Source organism: Passer montanus, unplaced genomic scaffold (genome assembly GCF_014805655.1).
Source record: "Passer montanus isolate IOZ18808 unplaced genomic scaffold, ASM1480565v1 scaffold65, whole genome shotgun sequence".
In the NCBI taxonomy this organism is placed as follows: Eukaryota; Metazoa; Chordata; class Aves; order Passeriformes; family Passeridae; genus Passer; species Passer montanus.
In genome coordinates, this window is record NW_024371593.1 from 3,374,385 (window position 1) to 3,401,791 (window position 27,407).

General features: G+C 49.8%; 2 protein-coding genes across 11 annotated transcripts in view; one reads left to right on the forward strand and one right to left on the reverse strand.

Moving 5' to 3' along the window:
- The window catches only part of HRAS (HRas proto-oncogene, GTPase), a 39,932-nt gene extending 28,723 nt beyond the window's left edge, over window positions 1–11,209 (forward strand). Inside the window, exons 2-6 of the mRNA XM_039728251.1 lie at window positions 749–902; window positions 5,456–5,634; window positions 7,885–8,044; window positions 8,738–8,862; window positions 10,911–11,209. Of these exons, the coding sequence (XP_039584185.1) occupies window positions 792–902; window positions 5,456–5,634; window positions 7,885–8,044; window positions 8,738–8,857 (570 nt within the window). The 5' untranslated portion in view covers window positions 749–791 and the 3' untranslated portion in view covers window positions 8,858–8,862; window positions 10,911–11,209. The remainder of the gene's footprint in view (window positions 1–748; window positions 903–5,455; window positions 5,635–7,884; window positions 8,045–8,737; window positions 8,863–10,910) is intronic.
- LOC120511366 (USP6 N-terminal-like protein) overlaps window positions 11,029–27,407 on the reverse strand; it is an 83,853-nt gene continuing 67,474 nt past the window's right edge. For 3 of the 10 annotated variants that reach the window (XR_005629703.1, XR_005629707.1, XR_005629710.1), the window contains 6 exons: window positions 25,833–25,898; window positions 24,342–24,441; window positions 22,979–23,131; window positions 20,560–22,789; window positions 16,761–17,211; window positions 11,029–15,396 (listed from right to left, as the gene is read on the reverse strand). Coding sequence is in view for 1 of the 10 variants with exons in the window: in XM_039728250.1 (XP_039584184.1) it covers window positions 21,495–22,789; window positions 22,979–23,131; window positions 24,342–24,441; window positions 25,833–25,898 (1,614 nt within the window). In the remaining 9 variants the exon portion in view is untranslated. Of the gene's footprint in view, window positions 15,397–16,760; window positions 17,212–18,286; window positions 22,790–22,978; window positions 23,132–24,341; window positions 24,442–25,832; window positions 25,899–27,407 lie in introns of those variants that run through there. The other 7 variants (XR_005629709.1, XR_005629705.1, XR_005629708.1 and 4 more) reach the window with 7 other exon arrangements.

The following is a 27,407-nucleotide window of genomic DNA, read 5'->3' on the forward strand; positions in this document are numbered from 1 at the left end:
CTTTCTCAGCAGACTTGGAGCAGAAATTTAAGGGAGGAGCTGGGGGGATGTGAATCTTCTGCTGCTGAAGGGCCATGGGAGGTACACAGTACTGCAGAAGTGTGGTCTGCTCATCCTGACCCTAACCATCACTGTCAGTCAGCACCTTTTGTGACAGCATCTCTTTCCCCTCTGTTGGGTGTGCCAAATCGAGCTCAGGGAGCAGAGATGCCCCTTCTGCAGTCCTCCCTCTCACGACAGGAGCACTGTTAGCTGGAGGACAGGCAGAGGAAGTGCATGTGCCACTGTCTCAGCCCTGCTGTGTGGTTTGAGGTTTGACACAGCCTTGAGGGTGAAGACATGGAGGTAGCAGCATGTTTGGGCAGGGCTGGACCTTTTCCCCTGCTCTTGTGGGAATTGACATCCCAACCTCATTGGCCAAGGGTTTCAAATCTATCTAAAGATTTCATATCATCAGCTTGAGATAAGGTAAACTGGGGACAGTGCTGAGCACTTCTGCAAAACCAGACTTCTTACACTGGTTGCTTTAGGGGTTGATGTACACATCCTGTACCTCTTGTTTTCTCATCAGTAATACTCTCCTATTGAAGTTTGCTCAAGGAACCTGTGAAGTTTGCATCCAGACAGTCAGGCTGAAGGATTGCAACAGACCACAGGATGAAGAGAGTTTTTCTATTTGGTTTGATGGATTATTTTGCCCATTTTAAAGTAACCTCTCTTAGCACAGTGACCATGTTTGTCCTTGCAGGTGGTGGTGCTCCTGGAAGTCCTGAGCTGGGGTCAGCTGGAAGATGACTGAATACAAGCTGGTGGTGGTGGGAGCAGGTGGTGTTGGGAAGAGTGCTCTGACGATACAGCTCATTCAGAACCATTTTGTTGATGAGTATGACCCCACAATAGAGGTAAGTGGCTCTGGGCATGGGGTCAGTCTGTCTGCATGTTTTCCACTTGCTTTTCTCCACCTGGTCTCCAACCCAGAGCATGCTCAGTTTGGTCTCAAGTCTGAACTTGGGCGGGATGTTCCTCTGCTTTGCAGAGCTATTCTGAGTCACTGTGTGTGTGTTCAGAGGTCGCAGAGACTGACTGAACATCTCCTGCAGAAGGGTAGTGGTGTCTGCTGAGGAGAGGTGACATGGTAGACAGGCAGAGCAGGGCAGGGGCTGAGAGGCAGCACAAAAGTCTTCCTTTCTGATGAGATGACAACATAGGGAGGGATTAAAGGTTTAGAACTGAAGAGCCATTTTGTGCCTGTGCTTCCATTGCCCCTCCTGTGAAATCAGAGTAAATGTATTGACTTTTTCTGTAGGATGTTTTGAGCTTTACTGATGAAATGGGTTTTATCAGAGCTTGGTTGTATTATGGATGTCTTGCAGTTTGAGCAAGACGTGCTGAGCAGCTGAACTGCTGTGCTCCCAGAGTGCTGCCTCTGCTTCTTCACAAGGAGTTAAAGGCTGATGTGTGTGTCTCAGTCGGTGTGGATGGCAGCACTGACCTATCTAGCTCAGCACCCTGCCTGAAGAAGCAGGCAGGGACCCTGTGGTCCTGACAGGCTGTATGGGGGCAGAGGGGGATTCAGTCTTCAATATCCATTGTGCTATTATTATTTTCTTCCATTTTTCAAAAATATGTTCCATTCTCCGTCTGCTTTCACCATAGTTAGCAATGCGCTAATTAGCCTCTGCATGACTTATACCTTTGTTGGGTGAGACGTAGGCAGTAGCCACTGCTCTGCATGAGGAGTAAAATCCACCCTGGGAAGGCAAATTGCAGCTCTGTCATGCCTCTTGAACAACAACCTCCCTGTCTGCAGTCCTAAAGGATTCTCTACCAGATGTGTATAAATGCAGCTGTGGTTTCTGCAGTTATTATTATCATAATGGCTAAAGGCCCCAGCTGGGATGAGAAATCTATTCTGGTAGGTGTTGTATGTGTAGTCCCCACCCTGAAGAGCTTACATAAACAAGCAAGACAAGGCTTGGTAGAAAGGCAGAAATAGTCTTAAAATCCTACAGACGGGAAGGAGAGAAAGCACTTAAAAAGCACGTGCTATTACATCATTTGGCCAAGGTCACCTAGAACATCCATGTCAGAGACTGGAATTTAATTTAGGGCTCCTGACTCTCCTTGCTTATGGATGCAATTGCCTTTGTCCCCAGCTCCTCTCCCCTCATGTGGCTGTCCCCAGTAGTATTGTATACTTTTCTCAGAAAACCATTCCAGGTTGTTTTTGCTAAAAGAGTGTTCATGGAGAGCACCCTCCTTGGGGAGACAACTGCAAGGATGCATCCTCTCTTGGACCTTAGGTGGGCAGAGGCAACTCTTAACCAGTGATGTGTTGGGTTTTGGCATCCTGTGGTTTTTGTCTCCAGCTGCCTGCTCCCTGTACGTACCCTGCAGGGAATTTTCTCCATGTAAACAGGCAGCAGGGAATGTAAACCTTGCATGGCATTTCCCAGCACACCCTCTTCACCCTACGCACTTCTGCAGTGCTCTGGGAGACGCCTGCTCTCTCCTCCACTGTTCACTCCAGCCCCATTCTGTTCTTCTCTTCCAAAAGCTGCCACAAGCTGCTCTCCAGCCCTCCCACCCCTGGTACTTTTCCACCTGCGGGTACCACCAGCCCTGATGCCTTTGCAGCTCCCTTGGTTGTACCCTGCTTTCGCTGCTACCCCGGCCAACTACTGATTCATTTCAGGGTAATTCCTTTTAATTATGCTTCATTTTATGGGGATTTAAGAGACCAAGAGCTACCTGCCAGCCATCCAAATGTGACCAACAAACCACCTTCCTGTGACTAAGCTGCTTTGGATCATGCCCAGGAGCTGACTATGACTGTTCAGCCAGCTAACAAGCAGCACAGCAATGCTGAAATGAGCAGGATAAAAGTGGGGGGAAAAGATGATACGTGCATGGAGCAAAGGCGTTGCCCACTGCCCACATGGATTGAGCACAGGCTGTGCTGCAAAGCAGGGTGCAAGAAGATTGGGGTACACTGAGATGTTCCCCAGAGCAGGAAGCATGGAGTTTTGTTCTCTGTATGGGGGTAGAGACCCTGACTGGGTATCTGCTCCCCTCCTACCCTCCTGATTCACCAGTGCAAACGTTTGGCTCTGTAACTCAATGCTGTCCACCCCACCACAGCACATTCTCACAGGCCAGCTCTTGGGCTGCCAAGGAACCTTAGGACCTTTGTTTTGGGAACAGGAGGGCCAAGGCAGCAAGGAAAGGTATGTCACTGGCACTGTCCCATGGTGAATAAGCAGGGATGGAATAAAGAGTTTCACTCTGTTGAGAAATTCTTCAGTTCATCTTCCAGCTCTTAGCAGCCAGCTAGTAATGGGCTGCCCAAACCTCTGGTCATGCATATCCTGACTGTAGTGCTTAGCAAATGGGCCTCTTGGCCTGGTCCCCCGGCACAGCTGGGCTGCTCCCGGCATCCGCCTGGGATCTTGAGTCTGAACCCCAAACAGATGTTGTTTCTGCTGCCTGGCACTTCACAGCTGGGTCTGGCTGCATTCCCCTCTGCTCAGGGAGGGGTGGGACATGCAGGGCTGCAGAGGAGCGCTGAGGCTGCAGGGTGCTGGTGTGGGCTAGTGGCAGCCATGTCACTTGGTCATGTGGCAGGGACAGCTGAGCTGCCATCCTGAGCTTCCTGGGGAGGGGGAGATTGAATGAAGCTGTACACAAAGCATTGATGGGGAGAACTTGTCCCCTTCCTTTGCAAAGCATCCTCTGCAAGATTGTTTTATGTCTCTGCCTTGTAAGCCAGACTGGCCTTATGGGTGGCCTGTTGATGACCTGAGGTGTGGGATCTCTTCTCTGTCAGCATGCTGGGTGCTGGTGAAACGTCCTGGAACTGGGGACCTGGCAATTAATTGTGAACATGTGTGCTGAGAGGCTGGTCCTCTGTCCCAAGCCAAGGTGCAGAAGTGGGAGGATGCTTTGTGGGGCAGAGAAGGCACTCAGGTCCCCTTGCACAAAGGAGGCTCCAGATACATTATTGATTAGAAATGGGAGCACATTTCTGCAGGGCAGCCTGCCAGTTGCCTTCAGAGCAGTTGGCTGAAAGCCAGCTTTCACTCCATGCTTATTCTCGATGGGTCAGCAGTCCACTTTTTGGGAAGGCACAGCTGAGAAGGTCGTGGCAGAGCAGATCTCATCTCTGATTTCACAGCCCTCTCTGCAAGGTGAGGAAAGACTTTAATTAGCCTCAGCAAATGACGTTGTTGTAATGAACCAAAGGATAGAGGCCATGTTGGCCCCATTCCCTTTCTGTGCTGCTGCCAGTCCTGTTGGTGCCCTTTGCTGTGTCAGCTGTTTGTCTGCAGACCTGCAAAGCTCATCTGATAACATTGTTGTGGTCGTTGGAAGAGCAGCCGACATTTGAATTAATTTTAAACTGCAGCCGTAGCCTCTGCGAGTAGCTGCAAAGCACTGTGTGGTTGTACTGCTGACTTGTGCCTTTTTCATACCTTTCATTTTGGCTTCCTTCTCTTGCTGACAGCTGAGGATGCTGCACTGTCCACAGGGGATGGCTGTTGGAGAGGGATGAGGGATGTCCTCTGTTCAGGGCTGCCCCACAGCATCCCTGCTGATGAGACTGGGCACAAGGAGAAGCATAGTGGGGAGGAGCAGTGCTTTGAGGAGCCTGCTGTGAAAATGAAGCCTTTTGAGGGATGCTCTGGGTGATTTCCAGACCTTCTCACATCTATGACAAGTTGTGATTGCCTTTGCTGCAGGGAAAACCCCCAACTTCAAAGGACCTGCCTGGATAGTTCTTACCTCTCAAGCAGCCCTCTGGGCACAGACTGGTTATGGGAAACACCCTGTTCACAGTGTGATTTTATTTTATTTTTTTCTCATGTTTAAAGAAGAGGTTTACCATCAAACCCAGTCTGAAACCTTACTGATGGCAGCATTGCCCCTGGTGCCTGATTTGAGATGCATTGGAAGCATTGGATTTCCAGGTTATCTTAAACACCTTCCAGGCCTGCAGATCACAGATAGTGACTGGAAGCCCTGACTGGCCAGAGCTCCTTTCCTGAGTGTCCTTCCTCATCCAGCAGAAGGAATTAGAGCTGAGACTAAACAATGTCTTGTTGGCATTGAACTACGTGTTGAGGGCTATGTGGTGTGACAGAGATGAAGCTGCACCTGGTCTGCCAGTGGCAAGGCTGGGAATGGGGAGAGCAAGCTGGGAGCTGTCTTCTCTGTGGTTCTGACAGACGAGGAGAAACCTGCTTAGCTGCTCCCTTTTTCCTTTGTTTTTTTTTTAAATTATTTTTCCTTTCCCTCCCATTTTTGAAAGAGATTGAGTTGTCTCTAATGGAAGCTGAACACAGGCAGAGCATGACCTGGCATCTTCCCAGGGATGCACTCGCTGCATCCCTTTGTTTAGCCAGATCCAAGCTCTCTCTTAATGCATCCTCCTTCCTTTCCCTCTCCTGGCCTGCAGGATTCCTACAGAAAGCAAGTAGTCATCGATGGAGAGACCTGTTTGTTAGACATCTTGGACACTGCAGGGCAGGAGGAGTACAGTGCCATGAGAGACCAGTACATGAGAACGGGGGAAGGATTCCTGTGTGTCTTCGCCATCAACAACACCAAGTCCTTTGAAGATATTCACCAGTATAGGTCAGTATCCTGGGAAGGGCCCTTTCCCACTTGTCCTGTGCAAAGGGGAGGCCTTGCTGCTGCAGTCTCCTGCCCACCCTTTTAAGTCAGGCCCCTGGTGGTAGAAGCACAGACTGCCAGCAAAGACAATTAGCTCAAGTGGCCGTTCCCCAGGGAAGAGACAGCGCAGACGGCTAATGTCAGTGACTCCAATAAAACCCTTCCGAAGGGATTGCTTGTGGCCTTTGGGGACCTGGTAATGCAATGTTCAAGTGTTTATGGTGACTAAAGAGAGAGCTGAGCTGTATGACCCCCCTCCCTTCCCTCCCTAATTAGTGGAATTGCTTTGTTAGTGCAATCAATCTCAGTGACTTCTGCTGGCCCCAGAGCTGGGAGAGGAGGCTGGGAAGGACACAGGGAGCTGCTTGCCCTGCTGTCCACTGTCACAACCAGGCTGTGGTCTTCCAGCTGCACACACGTGTGGAGAGACTCTGCCCCACTGGAGCTTGGTTTCAACCAGGGCAAAGATGGAGCAGAAGGGGAGTCCTCCATTGAGGTGATTTGCCCAAGGGCTCCATTGAGGTGATTTGCCCAAGCAGATGTATGGGGAAGTGGTGACGAAGCAGGGACACCATCCCAGTACCTGTCCCAAGTCTCCTCTCTGTTGATGTCACTCCTGCAGAGCTGAAGAGTCAAGGGGATGTTGTAAACACAGCAGGAATCTTCCCTGTTTACCCCAATGCTACTTTAGGGAAGGATCACTCTGCTTGTGCCTTTTTCTGAGCCTTGGCTGCGATGGCAGGCCCTTGCAGAGGATGCAGGAGATGGCTCTGCCTGACCCTGCTCTGTCACTGCCCACGAGGGACTGTGTATTCCAGTCCCTCATCATAAACCAGGGTCCCAGTAATTCTGTTGTTCTGAGGACAGGCACATCCCTTCCTTGCTCCATAGTCAGAGGTGCTGCTTGGAGCTGCTGAGATGTTTCAGTCTCATCCAAAAGGCTGTTCAGTATAATAGTTGCACAGGTGCACTAATTTGGCTTCTTTTAGCTGAACCAAAGAACAAAGGATGGGATTTTCCTAAAGCACCTGAGGGATTGAGCAACATTCATCCTTGTGCTGGGGCTGGTGCCTGTGAATTGCTCCTAAGATGGCTTGATTTCAAGACATCATGATGTAAACCATTAGCTTTCATCTCCTTTAGCCTGTGCTCTTTGTGTTTGCACTTTCAAAAGAATATTCCCCAGAGAAATGCTGGCTCTCCCTGGTTAGTAACCATTTGGAGGTATCTCTTTTCAGCTAAGTGTAGCCTGTGCACTAAATTTAGTACTTGCATTTGCTGATCAGGATGTTACACAGAACATTTAAATGGCTTTATGGCATGTCATGCATATAGTCAGACTTCATTTCTATGTTCTACTACATTAGAAAAAGATTATTGATTCTTTTGTGCATGAATGTCCAGCTGCCTTTGGATGGAAATTTGCATTCAATCAAAATGCAGAAATTGGCATTTTAAATCTTTTATTTGTTAAATTAAAACCATATTAAATGCTCTGGACCCATGAGCAAAAAAAAAAAAGCTGTTTTGCATCTGAAGTTAAATGATTTATTAAGCAAATGAAGTTATTATCTATCAGAAGGGAATTGAACGGATTTTTTGTGGTCATAATGGCCTTCAGGATTTTTAGAAGTGATAGATTGCATCCTCGCCCACCTAGTTTTAGATCCAATGTTGGAATGAAGAAGTGAGCATTACAGTTTTTTTAGTTCCCAGTTGGTTTCTCAACTTTGAGTGACCTGAACTAAACTGAAAGGGAGCAAATACTGCCTGTGCATCTGCAGAAAAGGTTACAGCTGCCAAAAGCTGCTTTATCAGCTCAGCAAATTCTGGTTGCAGGTGATTTTTTTTTCCCCATTTGGGGGGAATTACTTGACCTAAAATGTTGGAAATATCACAGGTAACTGCTTGCGAATTCATTTTTAACTTAAACTATCTTAAGCTCATGTCTTAATATAGATTGTCATAATTCAAGTTGTTTTGTAAATAGCTGCATTTAAAGAGCACAAGTATGTTTAGTTTTCATTTCCAGAAGTGCCCTGTTTTGCTGTTTACTCACTTGTGTGCCATAGTCATTTACATTTTCCTGAAAGCTCAACACAAGGCATTCAACAGGAGCGAGGGGTAGCTGTCAGATCTTAACAAAGAAACTGGTGGGGCGTGTTCTGGACCTGCTCCTTCACTTCTTCACATGTCCTCCTCCTCTTGCAGGGAGCAGATCAAGAGGGTGAAAGACTCAGATGATGTTCCCATGGTGCTGGTAGGGAATAAATGTGACCTCCCTGCGCGGACAGTGGAGACCCGGCAAGCACAGGATCTGGCCCGGAGCTACGGGATCCCCTACATAGAAACGTCTGCCAAAACCAGACAGGTAGGAGGAGACTTTTAAACAAAATGCTCTTTCTCTTTTCTCTCCTCCATTGCTGCCTGGAGGGGTAGGAACGGGCAGGCAGCACCTTGCAGACAGATGGGTGTTAGGGCTGGGCTGAGTTACTTCCTCAAGGCTAAGTGCTCTCTCCCTCAGGATGTTCCCTCCCAGTCCAGGCTTGAGCCTTCCATCACAAGAAGGGTATAGTCATGCTGTGACAGCAGTGAAGATGCCTTCTCAGGGCTTTCTCCAAGGCTCTGGAATAATCTTCATAGTCACTGCAGGTCAGCTAAGCTCAGGTCACTTGGTTAACTTCATCTGTGGTCTATTTTGGCAGAATATACCAGTTCAGAAATGATCATGTGGAGCTCCCAGAGCACAGAGGTGGAAATGGAACTGACACCTTCAGTGGTCTCAGTGGTGGCTTTTCTCTTGGGTGATAGACCTCATTCAGATGCTGAAAGCTGATGAATCTCAGGGACTTTAGAGATCATTATCCTCATGGTTGCTCATTCAGTCTTGCTCTCTGAGTGCCACACACACTCAGGTCTTGTTAGTCTTCCCAGCTTGGTTCTGTACCTTTAACTGCAATCTGCACTGCTGGACAGTGCTAGGGACACCTTGCTGGGGAGCAGAGCCCTCTCCACTGTCCCTCCTCAGAGAGGGCAGCTGCTTCAAGCCGTGCTTTTCCCCCAGGGCGTTGAGGATGCCTTCTACACCTTGGTGCGGGAGATCCGGCAGCACAAGCTGCGCAAGCTGAACCCCCCGGATGAGAGCGGCCCCGGCTGCATGAACTGTAAATGTGTGGTGTCGTGACTATGGTAAGTGGTGGAAGCAGGACATCAGCTGCAGTGGGGGAATGTTGGAAGCAGGGCAGGAGGTGAGTGCAGATGCACTAGCCTACAAACAAGCGCCACAGGATCAACTTCAGCAGCAGGTATTGTTTAATGAAACACCTTTTGGACTGATATAGTGTTTTTCTGTGAAAACGTAGGCAAGTCAAAATTCCCACTTCCCTGAGCAAATGTATGGCAGGAAAGGGTTGTTTATTTCTCCCCCTCATTTTGTGCAACAAAATTCTATACAACTGAATATTTTAAAAAAATAATATTTTGTTGTGCTTTCCCCAGGAAAGCTTCTTCCCAAGCTGCTGCTCTGAAAGAGGAGTTAAGCTGGTGTTGAAGGTGTACAGATCACTGCATACTCACTAGACTGGCTCTAGAAGGGTTCAGATGAAGAGCTGGCTGGGTGCATTGCCTCCTAATCCACTCACATAAATTGCCTCATCCTAAAGCTTTAGAGCAGACCTGTCTCGCTGTGAAAAGTCCCGTGTTCCTCAGAAGAATTTTCCCCATTAGATAAATCCCCTGGGCTATTTGGAACTGATGCAATGTTGAGAATTAGCCATAAGGGGGCTGTTTGCTTTTATAAATTGTGTGTGCTGGAGCCAGAAACAGTATTTTTCAGATTGTTTATGTTCACTTGCCTGTTTTTCTTTTTCTTTCCTCATTTTTTTTTTTAAATGATGAGTTTATTTAAAACACTGCTGGATAGCAGTTAGGGAGAGTTCCTATTATTGTCCCTGCATGTGCTGGCTGGCTTTAAGTGAAAGGCCTGGAAACATCTGCCTGTGTAACCAACTCCTTCATGGCCGAAAGTTAGAGAGGGGTATCTAGGGATGAATCCACAAGGAGATCTATATCTAAGGATGTCTTGGACTGGGACAAATGCATGCATGAACATTGCCCTTAATGTCTTTTGGGGATTCTCCCAAGCACCTGGACTGGCCGTTCACCCCTTTAAATAACTGTGGAGTCCTAAAGAGAAGTGCACTGTATCCAGAGATGGTATTAAGAGTGTCTCGTGAAGGTGGAGATGAACACGTTTCCTGTGACACTTTTTGACCTAGAGGCCATGAGCATAGCAGAGCTCTTCCTCCTGCCCCCCACTCCCAAGGAAAAAAACCCAAAAAAACAGTGCTGGCAACATTTGCTTCCTATGAGCAAACACCCACCCCAGAACCCCACCCCTCCGCTCCCAGCTGAGGCGTGTGAGGTCGGCTGAATGCTGTGCCCAGCACACTTATCACTGCTAAGGGAGATTTTCCAGATGTTTGTGTCTTCCAGATGTTCAGGAGCGTTTCCTCCGGATGGGGATATGAGCTCAAGGCTTGTTTCCTGCTCTGGCTCACAGCTGACAGCATAGGCTTGGCAGGCACTGCTGCTCCCTTACACAGACTGCCAGGAGCCCAATCCTTGTCACAGCCTGGTGGCAGCACCAGCTTGGGCAAGAAGGGCTGGGAAAGGGTCACCTGGAAACACTCCTCTCTGTTAAGAGAACATGCCCTGCGAGTTGCCCATGTCTTTTTCTGTTCAGGCAGAAACTGGAACCAGACACCCCAGCTTAATCTAGCTGCAGTGCCCAAGATCAGAGAGGGAGGAACATCAAGGCACAAAAGGAGAAGTGAGCCAAAGACATGCTGGGATTTGGGGAGAAGAAGGGTGGGTGTTGTGGCCAAAAAAATTTGGCTGCATTTGCCCTGGACTCATATTGTGGTTCCCATCATCCCTGGAGGATGTGGAAAGATCTTGCCAAACAGTGCCCCTTCCCACAAGGAGGTTCAGAAAGAGGCAGAAGGTCTGGTGTGGTGCCCAAAGCTCACCCATCACTCCACTGACTCCAAGACTTGTTCCCTTCAGCAGATGTACAGATGCTTTGCTGAGACAGGCCCAGACCTCTAAGACCTGTGTAGCATTTTGCCTTTGCTCTGTGGGCACTAACAGGATCATCCCAAAATGTGAGGAACTGGGAACAGCCTCGCTTGCTCTGACAGGGAATGGGTGCTCATGAGTGTCCTCTTGTGTTTCAGCTGTCTGGACCGTGTCTTGGCGACGTTCCCACTGTGCAGTGTGCAAGGAAAGAGGTGAAGCAAAGGAAGAAGCAAACGGATTCAGAGGAGGAGTATTGGTGGGGGGAGAGGAGCAGGAGGAAGAGGACAGGGGGAGCATGTGGCCCTCCATGGACTATCTCGCACTTCACCCAAGCCTGCGGCAAACAATTTTTTTTTTTTATCCCCATCCCCTCATCCTTTGGCCTCCTCCCACCCCGGCAACTGTACAAAGCCACAGATTGAATCACAGTAAATTATTATTTGATTGTCTCAACAAATCACCTTGATGGCTGTGTCCTCCTTCCAGAGGCTGCTGCTGCTGGTGCTCTGGAAGGATCACTGGTGGGATGGCGGGGAGGAAAGAGTGCTGAGATTTTTCTCTTCACAGACCAAGGTCATGCTGTAGATCATGGAAGTGATTGGGGTGGGAGAGACAAGCTCTTACGGCAAGACAGCTTGTCTCTGTCTCCAGCAAGTCTTTGTTATGTCCTCCCCAGCCCACCTGGAACTCTGCTGGCCCCAAGTTTTGGGAGGGTGGAAGAGTGCAACCAGTCCAAGCCTGTTCTTGGCATCTCTTGAGTACTTTGCTTTTGCCTAGTCCTAGTGGGATTTATGGCCTCAGATACAATGCCTGGAAGGGAAGAAGCATCAGCGAGGAGACTGGAGAGCTGGTTTCACCTCAGTTGGTACCAGTTTGTTCCTTCCCTGATTCCTTTCCTGTCAGCTCTTTCTGGCACAAGACTTCTCTCATGTGTTGTGCTGTAGAGGTATAATTGGGACTTTTTGGTCCCCTCCAGCCCTAGCTATGCTAACACCTGTGTAGCACATACACCTTGGGCTGCTCCAGTATGTACAGGTAAGCAAATCCTTGTCTACCCTGTGCACGGCTTCCTGACTGGTGAGCATGTTGAGAAGGGCTCTCCTGTACTGCAGAAGCCTAAGGCTGCTCAGCAACTAAGACTAAAGGATTCAGGCTTTCAGTCCCTGGGTTTCAAGTGGGTAAGAGTGTTTTGGATTAGGGCTAATCTGTTGGGAACCCTGTCTGCTCAGCTCTGCTCCTTTGGAGTTTTTGCCTGAGGTCTGACCTACGTGTCTTTTACTTGCAGCCCCAAGACAAGGCATTGCATTCAGTGCAGTGGGTAGCTCAGTACTCGTTGTCTTTCCCTCTTCCAAGCTATTGCACAGGCTAATTTACCTGGCATCCAGAATTAGAAGCATCAAAGGGGGAAGGTGATCCAGGTGAGTGTGGCAGGGAGCTGTTCTGCATGGGCTAGCCCAGGCCTGAAGAGGTGCTGGGTTTGGCAGCCAAGGTTGGTCTGGGTTGGGAGCAGCAAGGGTGGTGTGAGTCACATGCCTCACGTGGCAAAACCAGTAAAGAAACCCTGGTCACCCCCAGCACAAAGCCACAGCCCACCCAGGGTTTCCCAGCATCCTTGCAAGCAACCTCCCATCCCACTCCCCATCCTCCATCATGCCAGGCAGCAGCAGAATTAAAGCAACAGAATTCAACTCCCATGCTCCTCGGGGGTACTGTCTTTGCTTTTGGCCTGGGCAAGAGAGGACTTGTGCTAATGGCTTGCTTTCTGTAAATACCTGCTCTGAACTGCTGTAGGGCACAGCCCCCACCCTGGCTGCAGCTGCCTGGCACCCTGTTCCTGCAGAAGGGCTGATACCAGCTCCTGGAGTGGGAGAAGTTACCTGAGGGGAGAGTGCCCTGCCTTTAGCTGGGTGTGCTGTTTACAGCAGTGTCTGTCCCTGTGCCGAAGGACTGCTGAAGATGCTGAACCTAGTGCTGAACTCCCACTCTGAGTTGTTTCAAGTGTGAAGACTGGACGGATGGGGGTTGTTCCTAAAGTTGGCATCTTGTGCACAACTGGCCACAGGACAGCAGTACTTTGTCCTTCTAGAAGATGACATGGGGGCCCTTGCTTGGTAGTGTTACTGCACTAGGAACCTGGTGCTCTTCATCTGCAGTAGAACTTACCCCTTCCTTCCTCAGGCCCTTGGTGAAGGATGGGATAGATCTATCTGGAGGTCTTCAGAGGAGAAGTAACACTCTGGGGCTCTCTCAGGGACCTGGTGGCTCTAACCACTGAGAGTCTCCCATCATTTCTGGCTGGGAGACAAATGCCAAATACTGGGAGCTGCAGTCAAGGAAGCTGAAGAGCTCCAGGGAGTGCCAGGGCCAAGGTGTCTTCACAGGGCAGGTAATAGCTGCAGTTCCAAGAAACTGGCACATCTTGGTGAGGCTATGCTAGAACAGCACTGGCCAGAATATCAACTACTTAGAAGAGTTTGGTGAGGAGCAGGAAGTTGAAGTAATAGCATCTTTCAGAGAGGTTTCTGCACTCGGGAAGATTTTCAAGCTTGTCAGACAGTCCTGGTCAGTGACAGACTATCACAAGAGCTGGTTAGTTTTTTACTGTAACTGGGTCACAAGAAATCCAGACTCAGGTCATTGTTCAAGTCCATGCCAAAGGTTGGAGGTAGGTTAGGAGCAAAAGGAGGTGTGAAAAGCTTGACACCACAGATCGTCTCCAAAAACCACATATTAACTTTGTATTGTCGTACTGCATCTTTGTTCCAGGAGGAAAATCACCACAGATCAAGATGCCTCAGCTGTGATCTGGTCTGATCTTTGCTGTTGGCAAAAACCAGATTGTATCACTTCTCTCAGGTGGAGCTGTTACTCTTGACTTAGCTTTTTCACTTGCTACCTTGGTGCTGATGATCTGGGGATAGGACATCATCTTGCTGGCCCCTGACAGGCAGGACATCGGTACATGAGCTCACCATGTGTTCTGATGTGCTAGCTGAACTTCTCGAGTCTGAAAGTAATACCAGGATTACAGTTTCCCTGGAGTTAATGTAGGTTTGGAGAAGAAATTGGGGGGTTAAGATGAAATTTTCAGACACTGCAGTTATTTCCCTTATGACAAGGATTCTGTTGTGTACCTCAGTTCTGCTTCAGAAGCACAGCTTGGGCGAGCAGAATGTATTTTGATTATTCCTGTTGCATAGCTGAAGCTGGAAGAGTCCACAGAGGTGAGCTTTTTGCTATATTTGAGTACATCAGCTCATCTCTGGCTGTTGTGATGACTTCAGCTGGCCATGCCAAAACTGAACTAAATTTGTGCTGTGCTGTGGATCTCCAGCCAGTGTGAAAACCAGCTCTGAGATGGCTTCAGTCAGCCTCCTACTGATTATGTTGAGACTGCATATCCGATGATGGAGGAGTGCCACCTTTGAACCCGTACTTAAATTACAGAAGAGCTGATGAGGTCTGTTCTAGTCTGGTCAGGTCCAGATGTCTCAGGACAGGCGTATAACACGTGTTCTTCTCTCACATCATTCAAGTGCCCCACACCCTGTTACAGAGGGGTTGGGGCTCCAGAGACATCACAGCTGAGTCAACTGCCAGAATTGCTTACAAGTCCTTAAAGATGCTGATCAAGTGCTGGAACAGATCTCATGCCTTTTGGTCTGTGAGGGCTTCCACAGGAGCATTCTCCTAAGCCAGCAGAGAGGGCGACTCCAAAGCAGGTGAGTGCACAGTGCTTGCTGAGGGCTTTGGCAAAGACCTGGGTTGTGCAGGAGCTGGCAGCAATGACTCAGTGCTGGGGAGAGACCTGAGATGTGAGGGTGGTGGTGGGGGAAGCTGAATGAAAGGCTGAGTATTACAGAGCAGCTTTGGCTAAATGCTGGCCTCATCCTCCTCGCCTGCAGTTGTGGTTTGGTAGAGGAGCAGACCAGGTTTCCCATCTGGACTACTGCCACTGTTGCACATCTTTCCAGCCTAAGCAGTACTTCTGTATCACTTCTTGCCTTCACCATAAAGGTAAGCAAAGCCACTCAAGAAACAGCTTCCCCAAGCCTGAGGTTATCTAAGCCTGTAGGCTTAGATGTCCCAGGAGCAGGGCTCTGATGTGAGGCCAGGCTGAGCAGCCTCCAGGGCACCAGAGTGGCCCAGGTTCTTAATGGGATGGTTGGAAGTGGGGCATGTGATACTTCATCCCATGTAGCCACAGGTACCTCTAAGGGAGCTCATACCAGTTTTGGACAAAATTGGAAATTTCTTAGTTTACTTTTCTCTGTGTCTTAGGAGGAGCCTGTTTTACTGTGTGGAAGAATAGCCAGGATTTAGTGACTCCAGTTTCTTGGACTTGTGTCTTCATGTGTGCCTTCTAAGTCTTCTCCATCCCCATCTTGGACTCTTGTAAATGCTGCCAGGGAGTAAGGATGCCCATGGGATGGGTCCACCTGCTGCATCTCCTGGTGAGATGTTTGGTGGTATCCTGGTGTCCACATCCTTCTAGGTGAAGAGGATGCTGGTGTATGCCCTGTGGGCCTCCTTAGCTGCTGAGGCAGTAGGATTTGGGAGATGGTTTGGGAAGCTGTCAGACCTGCCTCTTTAAACTGCCAGGCTGTTATTTTCTCCATATACTGCTTTATACTTGGGAATGTGCTGTAGGAAGGGAGTGACATTGCTCAGAGGATGGTGTGACAGCCACCATCCTGGCCACCAGCAGCTGGTGGGAAGAGGCAGATGGGCTTGGCCCCATGTGCAACCACTTTGCTCTTCCTATGGGTCGAGTGCAGGGTGTGTATCTTAAGAGAGCCATGGCACCAGCCCTAGCGAGGGCTACTGGGACTGGGATGCCCTTGATCTGCAGCTCCCACAGGTGCCACAGCAGCAGGTGACGGATGACAGCACAGCAGCACCACCATGGCAGTAGGACACAGCAGCACGTGAGCAGCAGATGCCCTTGATCTGCTCCCCAAGTCCCATCTACTGCTGCATGGCCCCTCTGCAGCACACAAGGAGCACGACAGCAGCACGCAGCCACAGCAGCAGGTGACGGATGACAGCACAGCAGCACCACCATGGCAGTAGGACACAGCAGCACGTGAGCAGCACAGCAAGGCCAAGAGGAAGAACACTCTCAGGCCCAGCCAAACTCCAACTGCCTCTGCATAACTGGCTGGGGCACAAAGCTGCCAGACACAGCACACCCATCTCTCTCCCCCTGCTATATCCTGGGAGCAGAGCCTAAAGCAGCACAAAGCCTTGCTCCCTCCCGCAGCTTGTCTGCTCCAGGCTCCACTTAGCATCAATTATTCAGTGCCAAGTGGCTGAAGCCTTGTGGAGGCATGCAGTGGTTGATGAGCTTTCCATGTCGTGGGAGGTGGGCAGGGATGGTGATGAGCACAGCTGGGGCTTGGCTGAGAGTCAGGGAGCAGTGAGGACAGACCTGCTCTCCTGCCTGTCCCAGCTCCTGTGGCTGCTGGTTTGGCTGTTCCTGAGCCAGGAAGAACAGGAGCCACAGGGGGCTGCCAGGGCACCAAAGCTGAGCACAGCTTGGGGAGTTTGCAATTCTGCCTTGGGAACCAGCCCTGGGAGCTGGAGAGTTGCTGTGACAACAGCAATGGCTCCACCAGGAAAAGGGGGATGTTAATACTGGCAAATACCAAGTGCAGAGGAAGAGGCAGTGGGAGGACCAGTCCCTGGCTGATAAGACCTCTAGGATTTAATCAGCAGCCTCAACACCATCTATGACACTCATTTGCTACTGGTCCCAATGATGTCCATCAAGTGGGTATCTGTAACCTTGGCTTTGGGATTGTCCTAATATTTGTCCCCTGCTAGCAGCAGTCAGTCCCTGGGGGGCACAGGAGGGGGCAAGGGGTACTGGAATGACACAGGAGCTGTCTACCCTCCCATCCCCTCAGGGACATGAGCACCTCCCTGCTGCAAGGAGCATGCCATGACCTGGTGCTGCTGGTGCTGTTTAATGGAGGAACACAACCCTCAAACCTAGCACAACTCACCTTCTCTTGAGGAAGCTGCCCTTCTGGACACTTCTGCTCTCTCCTTGACAGGGATGCTGTTTAAGCAGTTGGATAAATGCCATTTCTGAACCCTGCACTCCCTATCACGTAAGTAACCATGGCAGATGTTCAAACCTGGTCCCAGCTGGCACTGCCTGAGAGCCAACAGGTTCACAGGAGCTGGTGGCTGGGAGGTGACACAAAGCAGCATGTGCAATGAGGCTGCTTATGAGCACCTGGAACACAGGAGGGATGAGGTTTGCTTCTCTCCAGCCTGGGGATCTCACCCTTGGTCACAGTGCTGCATCCCTGTGCTGGCATCCAGTGTGAAATGGCACAGATGTGTGAAGAGCTGCATCCTCAGGCTGCTTCTGTGACAGTAAACTGTAGTGTTCAGTGGTGCTGGGGCTTTCTTTTTGTTTTTCTGTGGTGTTTCAAGCCAGATTTTAACCTGTTAATATAAATGAGCTAATTTAAGGGCACTGGAGAACAATTTTCGTTCCTGTTTGACCTCTTAAGTGTGACAGGGCAGTAACAGAAGCAGGAAAACCAGCCTGCAGCAGTGGGTGATAGACACACGGGGATGCCACTTTCAGGCACTGCTCTTAAGTCCTAGGGTGCCCTTTAGCTACTTCAGACCCCTCCACCTGCTGTCAGTCTTTGTGCCCTCTGTGCTACTGTGGCAGAGACAGATGCCCTGTGTTTACCATAAACATGCTGCTTAACACTAAGTGGCAGCTTTCTCTCAGGGGAGCCAGAACACTGCTCACATTTAACACCTCAAAGGCAGCAGTACCATCATCATGTAAGCCCAGGAAGCCCTGGCTATAAAATCTGGGGTGTGTCAGAGGTACTGCTCACGCACAGCTTTTCAAAATGCATCTTCAGCTGTCAGCAGCACCACCTTACACTCCCAGTGGCTGCTGTAAACGTGACTCAGCTCAGCCCTGACTCACGAGTGTGAGTCGCACCCACCCACCCGCTGTGCGAGGAGCTGTGTCCACCCGCTCCCCCTCCCATCCAGCCCTCCCTACACTGCCTACAGGCAGAAAAACAAACTCCAAACACAAAATCTTCGCCAAAAACCAGCTTCAGCAGTGCTGCTGATCAGCAGCTGTGTGTCAGAAGGGATGCTGCCCTTTGCTCAGCTGGGAGAGGACAGTGGTAAGTAGAAAAGAGCATTTTGCTTTCCACTGCTGCCAGGGATGCCTGGATTTAATTACAACAGAAAATCAGGGAGGAAAGCAGAGATGGAGCAGGAGGGACCTGTTGCAGCTGAAGCATACACAGTGAACCAAGCTAAAAGTCACCAGGAGAAGGCAACGTGTCTTGGTGCAGCTTCTGTTCCTGTAAGAAAACTTGTGGAGTCTGAATTTATGCTAAATTTCTTTAACCATTATTACTACAACCAGGTAAAACACAGCATCAAACACTCTGGACAGTTTGGATCAGCATAAAAAAGAATGATTGATTTTTTTTTCCAAAAACCCATTCCTTTAAAAAAACCAAACTGAACAAACAAAAAGGCAGACATAAAAATGTTTTTTTCTTAAAAGTAATACTTATAATACATTAGAAAGAGTCATGGAAGAAGCGTTCCACGCTGTAAACAAGAATAGCAAATAAAAAGGAAAGCAGACGGTAGCCAGGCTCTCAAAGTGCATGGCCAAGAAACCCTAACCTCAGCCTCTGGCCCCTGCTGGAGCTGGATCTCGTCGCTCCTGCTGTCTGCCAGTGCTGCAGCCACTCAAAGTGCTCTATCACAAACAAACAACACAAAGAAAAACAAACTAAACCTAAAAAACCCCAACCCACAGCATTGGTCTTTACCTCTACATGGAAGGCAGCAAGGCCAGCATTGTGTCAGGGCTGCAAGGGCAAGGATGGGGGGAGCTGCTTTCCTATGTTTGCTCACAGTAAGAGTGGTTTTTCTGAGGGGTCGAGACTGTTGCAGGGGGCTGAGCAGGGCTGCAAGTGGCTTGGTTATGTAATTTGTCCTGCTGAGCTGCCACCCTCATCCTTCTCCTTCCCTTCCTATTCCCAGCAAAAGAGCTGAGGCTGGGCCAGGCCTTGCTGCCACAGACCCACCATGGCTGCAGCTTTGTCTGCAGCAAGAGGTGGAGGAGGAGACAGGAGCGGGCATCTTCTTGGGGATCATGCATTGATATGTTCCAGCATCACACCAAGGACAGAAATGCATGTTGCTGGTGGTTCCCTCAGGCCTGAAGATGACTGAGGACCTTGCTGCTCATTCCCATTAGGGCTTGGAGAGAAAGACAACTCCTACCCCTTCCCCATCAAAATTCATGTTGAACATCATGCACCAAATGCCATGCAGTGAGTACTGTGCATCTGACAGCTCTCCAAAGTTAGAGCAAACCTCAGTTTTAAATGTTAATACTGCAAAACATCCCAGACATACTGTGTGAGGAGTCTGGGCGCACAAGCAACATGATGTGCAAAGGCTGTGTGCCTGAAATGAGGGAAAATGGGTTAAAACAAGGGGAGAGAGGTCTCAGGTCTTGCAAGCATGATGCTCAGATGCATTAGAAAGAGTCCTAGGTGGGCTTCAAGGAGAGGACAGAGCCCCAAGCTACAGAAGCCAAGTCAAGATGTGACCAACAGCTCTCAGATGCTTCTTGTTGCTTCCCAGTGAGCTCCTGTGGCCAGTGGGCTGCTAGCAAAAGGCAATGGATATCTGTCCTGAAATACTGCTCAGGTATTTTAACACACAAATAACATTTAACTACGCACAGTTATGGAAAAACATACTCTAAATTAAAAACAATTCACACGCCATTGTCCTAGAAAGGACCTGTGGTGTCTTAAAACACAAATACTGAACATTCAAAGAGCACTTTTCCTCAAACAGCAATGCTTGACTCCTCACAACACCCCTGCGAGGTAGCTAATAAGAGTTATCCCTGCTCTGCAGAGGGAGAGGATGGGCAAGGTTGGAGGCTCAGTGGAAGATGGGGCCTGGGCCAGAGCTGGGGTTCCAATGAAAGCTGAGGGTGCTGTGGTCTGGCTGGCTACATCCAAACAAAAATCCAGTGCTCCCTTTGATACTCCCTGCTGCAAACATAAACCACCACACGTACACAAGGCAAAATAAACCCTGATAAATCGTAAAACCATAGAATATGCTGAGCTGGAAGAGATCCACCAGGATCATCAAGTCCAGCTCCTAAAACCCACAAAGTAATTTAGTGGAAGTTTTCTGCTGGGCTTTCAGGTAGGCTTTAGATCAGGTTATGCAACTGAAGCAGCCTGTGAGATTAAAAAATTAGTTTTCAAGGTCTCCTTAGAACTTAAAGGAGCTTTTACCCAGGATCACTGTTGAAGGAATGGGAATCCCACTTGCAGTCCCACCTAAGATGGCACTTGCAGCTACCCCTTCTGGACAGCAAAGTAAAATTCAGCATATCTGGCCTACGTCCTGCTTTTTCACTGATCTGCCTTCCTGATAAAGTCCCTTCACTTCTAAGGGTGAAGTAAATGCTGGAACCAGAATTTTGGACCAGCTCTTTATATGGGGTGTTTCCCCAGATCCCTGCACATCTCCAGCCAATGGCCTGGGCTGTGCAGCAGCTGCACCTTGGGATGGGGAGGAGATGGACAGACCTCTAGGACTTGGTGTATGAAGGGCAAGTGGGCATGTGGGCACCCATCATGTCCAAGTTTCCTTCCTGTCATTAATTCTCTGTGGACTCAACCAGAAGGGCTGAGAGCAGGTTCTGGGCAATGTGCTCCCCCTTCCCCAGTTCCCATTCCCTTTCCACTCTGACACTTAACTTACTCAAAGCAAAAGTGGACTTATCTGGGGCACTGTGATTGGATGCCATCACATGTCCAGCAGCTTGGTAGTGCAGGCAGGTTTCCCGAGCCAGCAGCCCCTTTTCCTGTTTGGGGAACAGAAAGGCAGCGAGCCTGCTCGCTGCACTGGCCCTGGGAAGGAAAGGCCAGCAGAAAGGGCACTCAGCCCAAGAGACCAGGCTCCACCTTTGTCACTGTCCTTGTCACCCTGAGAACCTGGGAAAGAACCACTCTGCTGGCAGCTCCACACTGGGGTGACCAAGGAGATGTCCAAGGGACTCAGCAGCTGTTAAATCTGTCCTCCTAAACACCATCCACCACAGCAGCAGAAGCCAGACACAGCCGGGCACTGCTTTGTGGAATTGCATAGAGGGGGCAGCGGGCTGCCTGTGTCCTGCCAGGATGCCATGGCAGTGCCTGGAAATTCTGCTGCCTACAACTGCAGGTCTGGGAAACGAAATAAAGATCTATTGCTACAAAGGCCTTTGAAAGCAATGCTGTAGCTGTGCCGATGGGGCGTTGTAAAGAAAGCGTTTCGGATTCTGACACCTTGTGCCTGCTTGCTTGGTCGTGGGTTCCCACAGCAGACAGGAGCAGGAGAAAACACGCAACAAACCCACCAGCCCTGCCTCTTCCCCCAAGTGATGAGACTTGGGGAGCTTTGAGGAACAAAAAATGAAAGCATTTTCCAATTTGTCCACAGGAAACATGCAAATCCAATCTGCTGGTGTCTCCTAGCGCTGGTGGGCACCGCTTCGTCTCTTCGCTGGGCGCTCGTACCAAAGCACAGCTTGATGTGCAATGGTGCTGTGCTGTCACCCTAACAGCCCTGCTGACAGAAGGGGATCCTGCAAATGGGGCAAGGGTGCTTCTCCAGAACCCACTTCTTCTCCCTTAACTTCCCCTTCCCCATCCCCACTAGAACGTCACCGATTTGGGCAGCTTTGCCATGGAAGGAGAGCCTGAAAGGAAACTGTTCTCTGAGCGGGATTTGGCAACCTGCGGCGGTAATTTTGGTTTGGGGCTCAGCGGGGGTCGTGGGGCTTTCAGTGCATTTAATGGTTTCTGGAGGCTTTTCTGGACCTCTGCCTCCTCTGGGTCCGCCATGAGAGGTGGTGGCATGGAGGTGGTAGGCAGAGGATGTCCAGTCTCTGACAGAGGCAATGCCACCTGCTTTCTGTTCAAGAAGTCCTGCTCTGTCGCGTGGGCCAGGTGGAGTGGAGTGGTGGTTTTGATAACGACATAGGGGCTGTTCCCTTCCACCAGAGGGGACGGTGCCCGCTGGGTGGGGCAGCCCTCGGCCATCCCTGCTGCCTCCGGCTCTCTGCTGGACAAGATGGGCACACTGCCCCCTGCCTGCCTGTGCGCGGGCAGCACGCCCACGGCCTCGGGCCAGTGCGTGCTGCTGGTGGCACTGCCCAGCCCATTGTGCTGCAGGCTGAGGAGCTCTCCTGTGGATGCGGCTTTGGATGCCGAGTGCTTCAGGCCCATTTTGTCCGGCAGCACCGCCCTGCAGTGCCTGTCATCCGCCGCCTCCTCCCCGCGCTCGCTCTCGGGGGAGCCATCGCTCTGTGAAGTGCAGGAGAGCTGCTGGCAGCCGGCTGGCAGAGGATGGGGGGCTGCTTCAAGCACTGCGTCTCTGCTCAGGGAAGATGCCTGTTCCCCTGCTGGCAGGGCAGCGGGATTTGGCTGCCACACTGCCTGGTCCGTAGAGGAAAGCTCAGCGGTGCTGGAGTCAGGAGGAGCCGGCCTGTTTTGGAGAGAGGAGTCTAAGGAGCTGTGCTCAGCTGGGGCATGGAGGGAGACTCCATGGTCCACCACGGCACAGCCAGGAGCAAGAAGAGGCTGCTCTGGAGGCAGGACTGTGGGCAGGAGGTGTTGCTGGGCCTGCGTCTCGCTTGCCTTCAGAAGAGATGATGGCTGCCCGTCCATGATGGGCTCCACCTGACCCTCCTCATCTGGTGGCTGCCCACCTGGAACGGGCACGTTTGTTGCTTCGGCTGCTTCACTACCCTGGAAGGTGAGAATCCTCGCTTCCACCACTGTCACTCCTCCTGGTGTGCCAGGAACTTTGTGGCGATGGGGCTCCCTGTCTGGGGTGTGCTCACCCACCTGGCCATTCTGGCCATTGGCTGCTGTGTTTTCCTTTATGGCTACTGGGTTGAGGGAGAGCTCCAGGCCCAGGGGTTTCCTTGGAAACTCCTCAGGCTTTGCTGCATTGGAAGTAGAGAAAACAAAATAAAACCCAAACTGTGCATGAGTTTGTGTTTGCATGCTCTGAATGTAAGGAAGACAGTGCTTCCACACAACGGGTGCCAGCCTCTCTGGGCTACCCTGGCTCCCAGCCACACCAGCAGGATGCTCTGGTCCCTGCTGGGCTGCCCACCTTGCCCTCTACCCACCTGGTGGGGGCAGGTCAAACTTCATCTTGCGCAGTTCAGTCATTGACACCTGCAGCTGCTCGATGACAGCATCGTCCTCGTACTGCAGGGAAGCAGCAATTTTCTCCTGCAGAAATTCACGTAAATCTTCCAGTGCCATCTTCAGCAAGCGCTCTGGGGGATGGGAGAAAGGAGTAATAGCAGTGGCACAGATAAATTTCAGGGTAGTACAAGTGTAAGTTACACCACACTTTGGTTTTATCTGGGATTCTGTTGCTGTTCCCACTCCACAGTGGGACAGCCTGAAGGCTTTTGCCTCTCTCCCACCTCCCCAATATTGCTCAGGGTCATCAATCCATGTATATATCCATGCCACCTGAGCAGTAGCTTCTCAGTGGCAGGACAATGGCAGGGCTGGGAGCTGTGCTGATGAGGATGCAGGGTTTAGGCCATTTCTGGAAGTTCTCACCAATGCCTCTAGGAGGAGGAAAAGCTCCATGAGACAGGCCCTAAGCGTCAGGCTGAACAGCAGCTGCCAGCAGCTGCCACCACCAGCCAGGGATGCCAACCTGCACCAGCAGACAGGGATGCAGGAAGAGGTGCTGGCCCTTACAAAGGTTGCAGACAGGGATGGGAAAAGGCAGAAATGGGATGTAGGAAGAGATGTCAACCCGCACTACACGTTCCTCAGGGAGGCGAGATTTTACAGCCAAACTGAAACATCTGCCTGCCTGCCAGTTTCCCATTTTCTGCAGACAAATAGGATACTTCAAGATTTATTTATGGATAGCCCGTTCTTCGTTTAATTGAGGGAAGAAGAGGGTGGCTGTTTGCAGAAGCCAACACATGCAGTCCCATAAATTCTGCTGCCCAAAGGTTCTTATCACACACTCCTGCCCCAGATGAAGGCCAAAAGAGTGACACAGCAAGGTTATCAATTTATGGGAGTGAAGGGGTTCAAAGATCTTGAGGCAGAAACATCACTGCCTTAGTGTTATGCAAGACAACCAGGTTTGGATCATTTTAGAAGTGTATTACTGGATTTATTTGTCCCTTTACAGACTTTTCAGTTGAGCCACCATATAAAGTTCTGCAGACAGATGGGCTGCTGCCTGTATTGCCCCTAAAAGCAATTTGTGGGGAGTAGTACATAGGAAGAGGCAGCTGGGAGCATTTCAGGTGTGGTTTCCGTGTGCTGAGCACAGCAAGTCAACCCTTGTGGCATCTCATTTCTCATTTCCTCCCCTGGACTGTGCCTTTTGTGGCCAGCACAGGGCACCAAAAGGCTGTAAGTGGCCAGCAAGGCTTTTCAGGTCAGCAGCACAAGGGTGGCCCAGCACAGTGCCACCAGAGCTGTAGGGGATGCAATCAGGTGGGACCTTACTTTTGTGCAGTTTGAGGATGGTGTAAGCCATGGCTGTCAGCACCCGCTCCCCTTCCAGGATGTAGATATCCCACAGCCGCAAGGTCAGCGTGAATGGGGTCTGTTTCAAACACACAGACAAATCACAGATGGGATGATGCAACAGAGACTGCTGCCATCACTGCATCACCTTGCACCAAATCACACAACAGAGCTAGGCTTTGCAAGTCAGGAATTCATCTAAAACACAAAAATGTCTTTTATCATCTATGGCTTTGCCTTAAAGCTAATGAACTTGGGTGGCCGGGGAAATATTTAAAACCCATCCATGGATGCAGAAAAAAGAGAAATTTCCCTCACAAGCATGCTAGCATGTGGATTCCCCTACTCTGGAGAGAGTACCATAATCTTTCAGCCTTGTGAGCACAAAACCCAGCTTCTGTATCCATCCAGATTTCCCAGGAGGGCTATTTATGGGATAGGTCTGAAAGCCCAAGGATGCATCACTAAGCATTAAAAAAAATCGTTTATCTGGTGTCCAAAGAAGATTTTTTTCTTATATACAGACTTATTTCTGCCTGCTAAAAACACCTCTACAAAAGGTTTTCATTTGCACCCAAACCCAATCTGACAAACAGGATTGAACTGATACCCAAAGTGAGGGAGCAGCCCATACCTCCCACCAAAGATTGAGGCACCTCACCAATATAGAAATTAATATTAATCCTACTGAGATGTTTAGGTTCAAATTTAGGATACTGCACTGACTCTCCAGAGTTTGGCACAACTGACCATTGCAGCTCTTTTACCACACACTACTGCAGTTAAAGGGATTGTGCATTTTATACAGCTTTTAGTGGCAAAAGGAGTGAGTTCCCTCTCTAGGGGAAGGGGCCATCCACTGTTTTATAGAAGACAGGGCAGCAGAAAATTGAGACTGGAGCACACAGATGTCCTAAATATTAGCAAGTCTGGACATTGCATTCAAGTCCAGTAAGCACAATGCTGACCCTAAAAATAAAGTAGTCTTGGCTCAGAACTAGCAAATTAGCTCTGGACAAATCAGAGTAATTTTCTCTCACTTCCACCTTTCCAGTCCCAGTCGGCTCCTTTGCCTGCAGCTGCTGCACTGTTGTTTGTTGAAGTTTGTGCCCCCAGCTCTTCTTCCTTCTATGTTGTCTCCAGAGCCAAATGTGGTTAATTGCCTTTGCAGCAGTGCCAGTGGGCAAGAGAAAGATCTCTCCTGATTCTGGAGTTTATACTGCTGATGCTGAGCCATCTCCCTGCAACTGCTTGTGATAAGGCAGCAGGAATTGGCTTGTCATCAGTGACATGCAGTTATTTTTACCATCTCCCTTATTAATTTTTTTTGCCTTATGACAGTGTGCATAATATCACACCTTATAAAATATTAACATCTTCTTCAAAGTATGATATTTACAAAAAAAACACAGGCAGATTAACCATGCATGCAAACAGGAGAGCAGCAAAAAACCCCCAGAGCATCCTCACCCGGTCAATGAAACACTGCAGGAACCACTTGGTTGTGTAAATTCCGGTGGTCATCTGCTCCTTGTCCTGGGGGAAGACAGCAAAGAGAGACAGGCATTTCACCAGGCTGGTTACTGGAGGTTCAGGCAGCTCATAAGGCTTTGGGGGAGGCTGGTTGATTGGTTTACTTATTCTGGGATCTGGGTGCAGGATATGGCTGTGATTCATCTCCCATCTCCCAAGAAAGCCCCCTTGGCTTTACACACAGGTGTTGAAGCCCTGCTTTGGCCCTTTGCCCAAGACATCCATTGAACCTGGTCCTCGATGTGGCCAGACTTCAGCCATAGCATTGGAAAGGAATTTCTGGGAGCTTTTTTGGCCTAATACCTACTCCATGGATTTATAAAAACTTTTCAAGAACTCAAACCATTCTCTCCTTGCAGACTACCATTTTTGTTTCCATAGCAATTCCCATGTAAGCACAGTCAAGGCAGCTTTGGAAGCACCACCTCATTTACATGGCATGGCTGCTGCAGGAGCAGGACAGCCTGACAGGATAAGGAAAACCCTCAAAACCTCATCATCACCACCTCAGTCTAACGCTTCTCCATCTGGTGCCCAGTGCTGGGATGTGTGCAGAGCTGACATGACCTCTGCTGCAAAGCCAACAAAGAAATGGGCATGGGAAGAGAAAGAAGCCCATAGGATGAATGGCCAGCTCCAGCCTTTGCTTCTGGCTGGTGCTGTGCACCTGCAAGCCTGGAGAGCCTTCAGAGGAGCAGGAGGAACAAGCAGCTTTCTAAGTTATTACCATCCCCTCCTCTCCCATGACTATAATTAAGTGAAAACCTAACATGGCTCTGTTTTACTTTTACAGCCATTTTTGCAGCATGTTGCTGTTGCAGATGATGGTCATACAAACATCTTTTGCTGGAGATGGGGGCTACAAAGCTTCTTGGGAGCATAAGAAAACTTTAGGAGTCTGGCCACTGAACACCATCTGTCTACACCAAATGCAAAGGGGGCCAAGGCAACAGAAAAGAAGGGAGAGAGCAGGTGCTGCAAAACAGTGGCCTGGACATAAGACTGGAGTTGGTGTGCCCTGCAGATGCTCCTGCAGCCACCAAATGTGCCTGTACCATTTGCTAGAGAAAAAAGCAACTGGACATGCCGAAGCAACAAAACACCCAGCAAATCTTATGTGCCTCTGACTTAAAACAACAGCAAAGCATTTGGAGCAAATAATTAGTCTGCAATAAGACTCCAGACAGACCAGCATCAGCCTTTGGGCCTTGCAGCTGGTGTAAGCACACAGCCCATCCTCACTGCTGCTCCTCCTGCTGCACGCTCTGCGAGCCTTCCTGGCTCTCCTGGGAAGCCTTTACATTTTAGCAGTCCCTCCACTAATGATGATCAGCAAGCAAATGATTACCATTCACCTCAGCAAGATTTGGGCAACCCATTTAATAAATGCCTGCCTCTGCAGCTGAAGCAGTCCTATATGGTTAGAAATACATTAGCTGTTCATCTGTTTGGCAGAACACTATATGAACTGCTTTATCATTAAAATGTGGCATTATTACAGGAAGACTGACA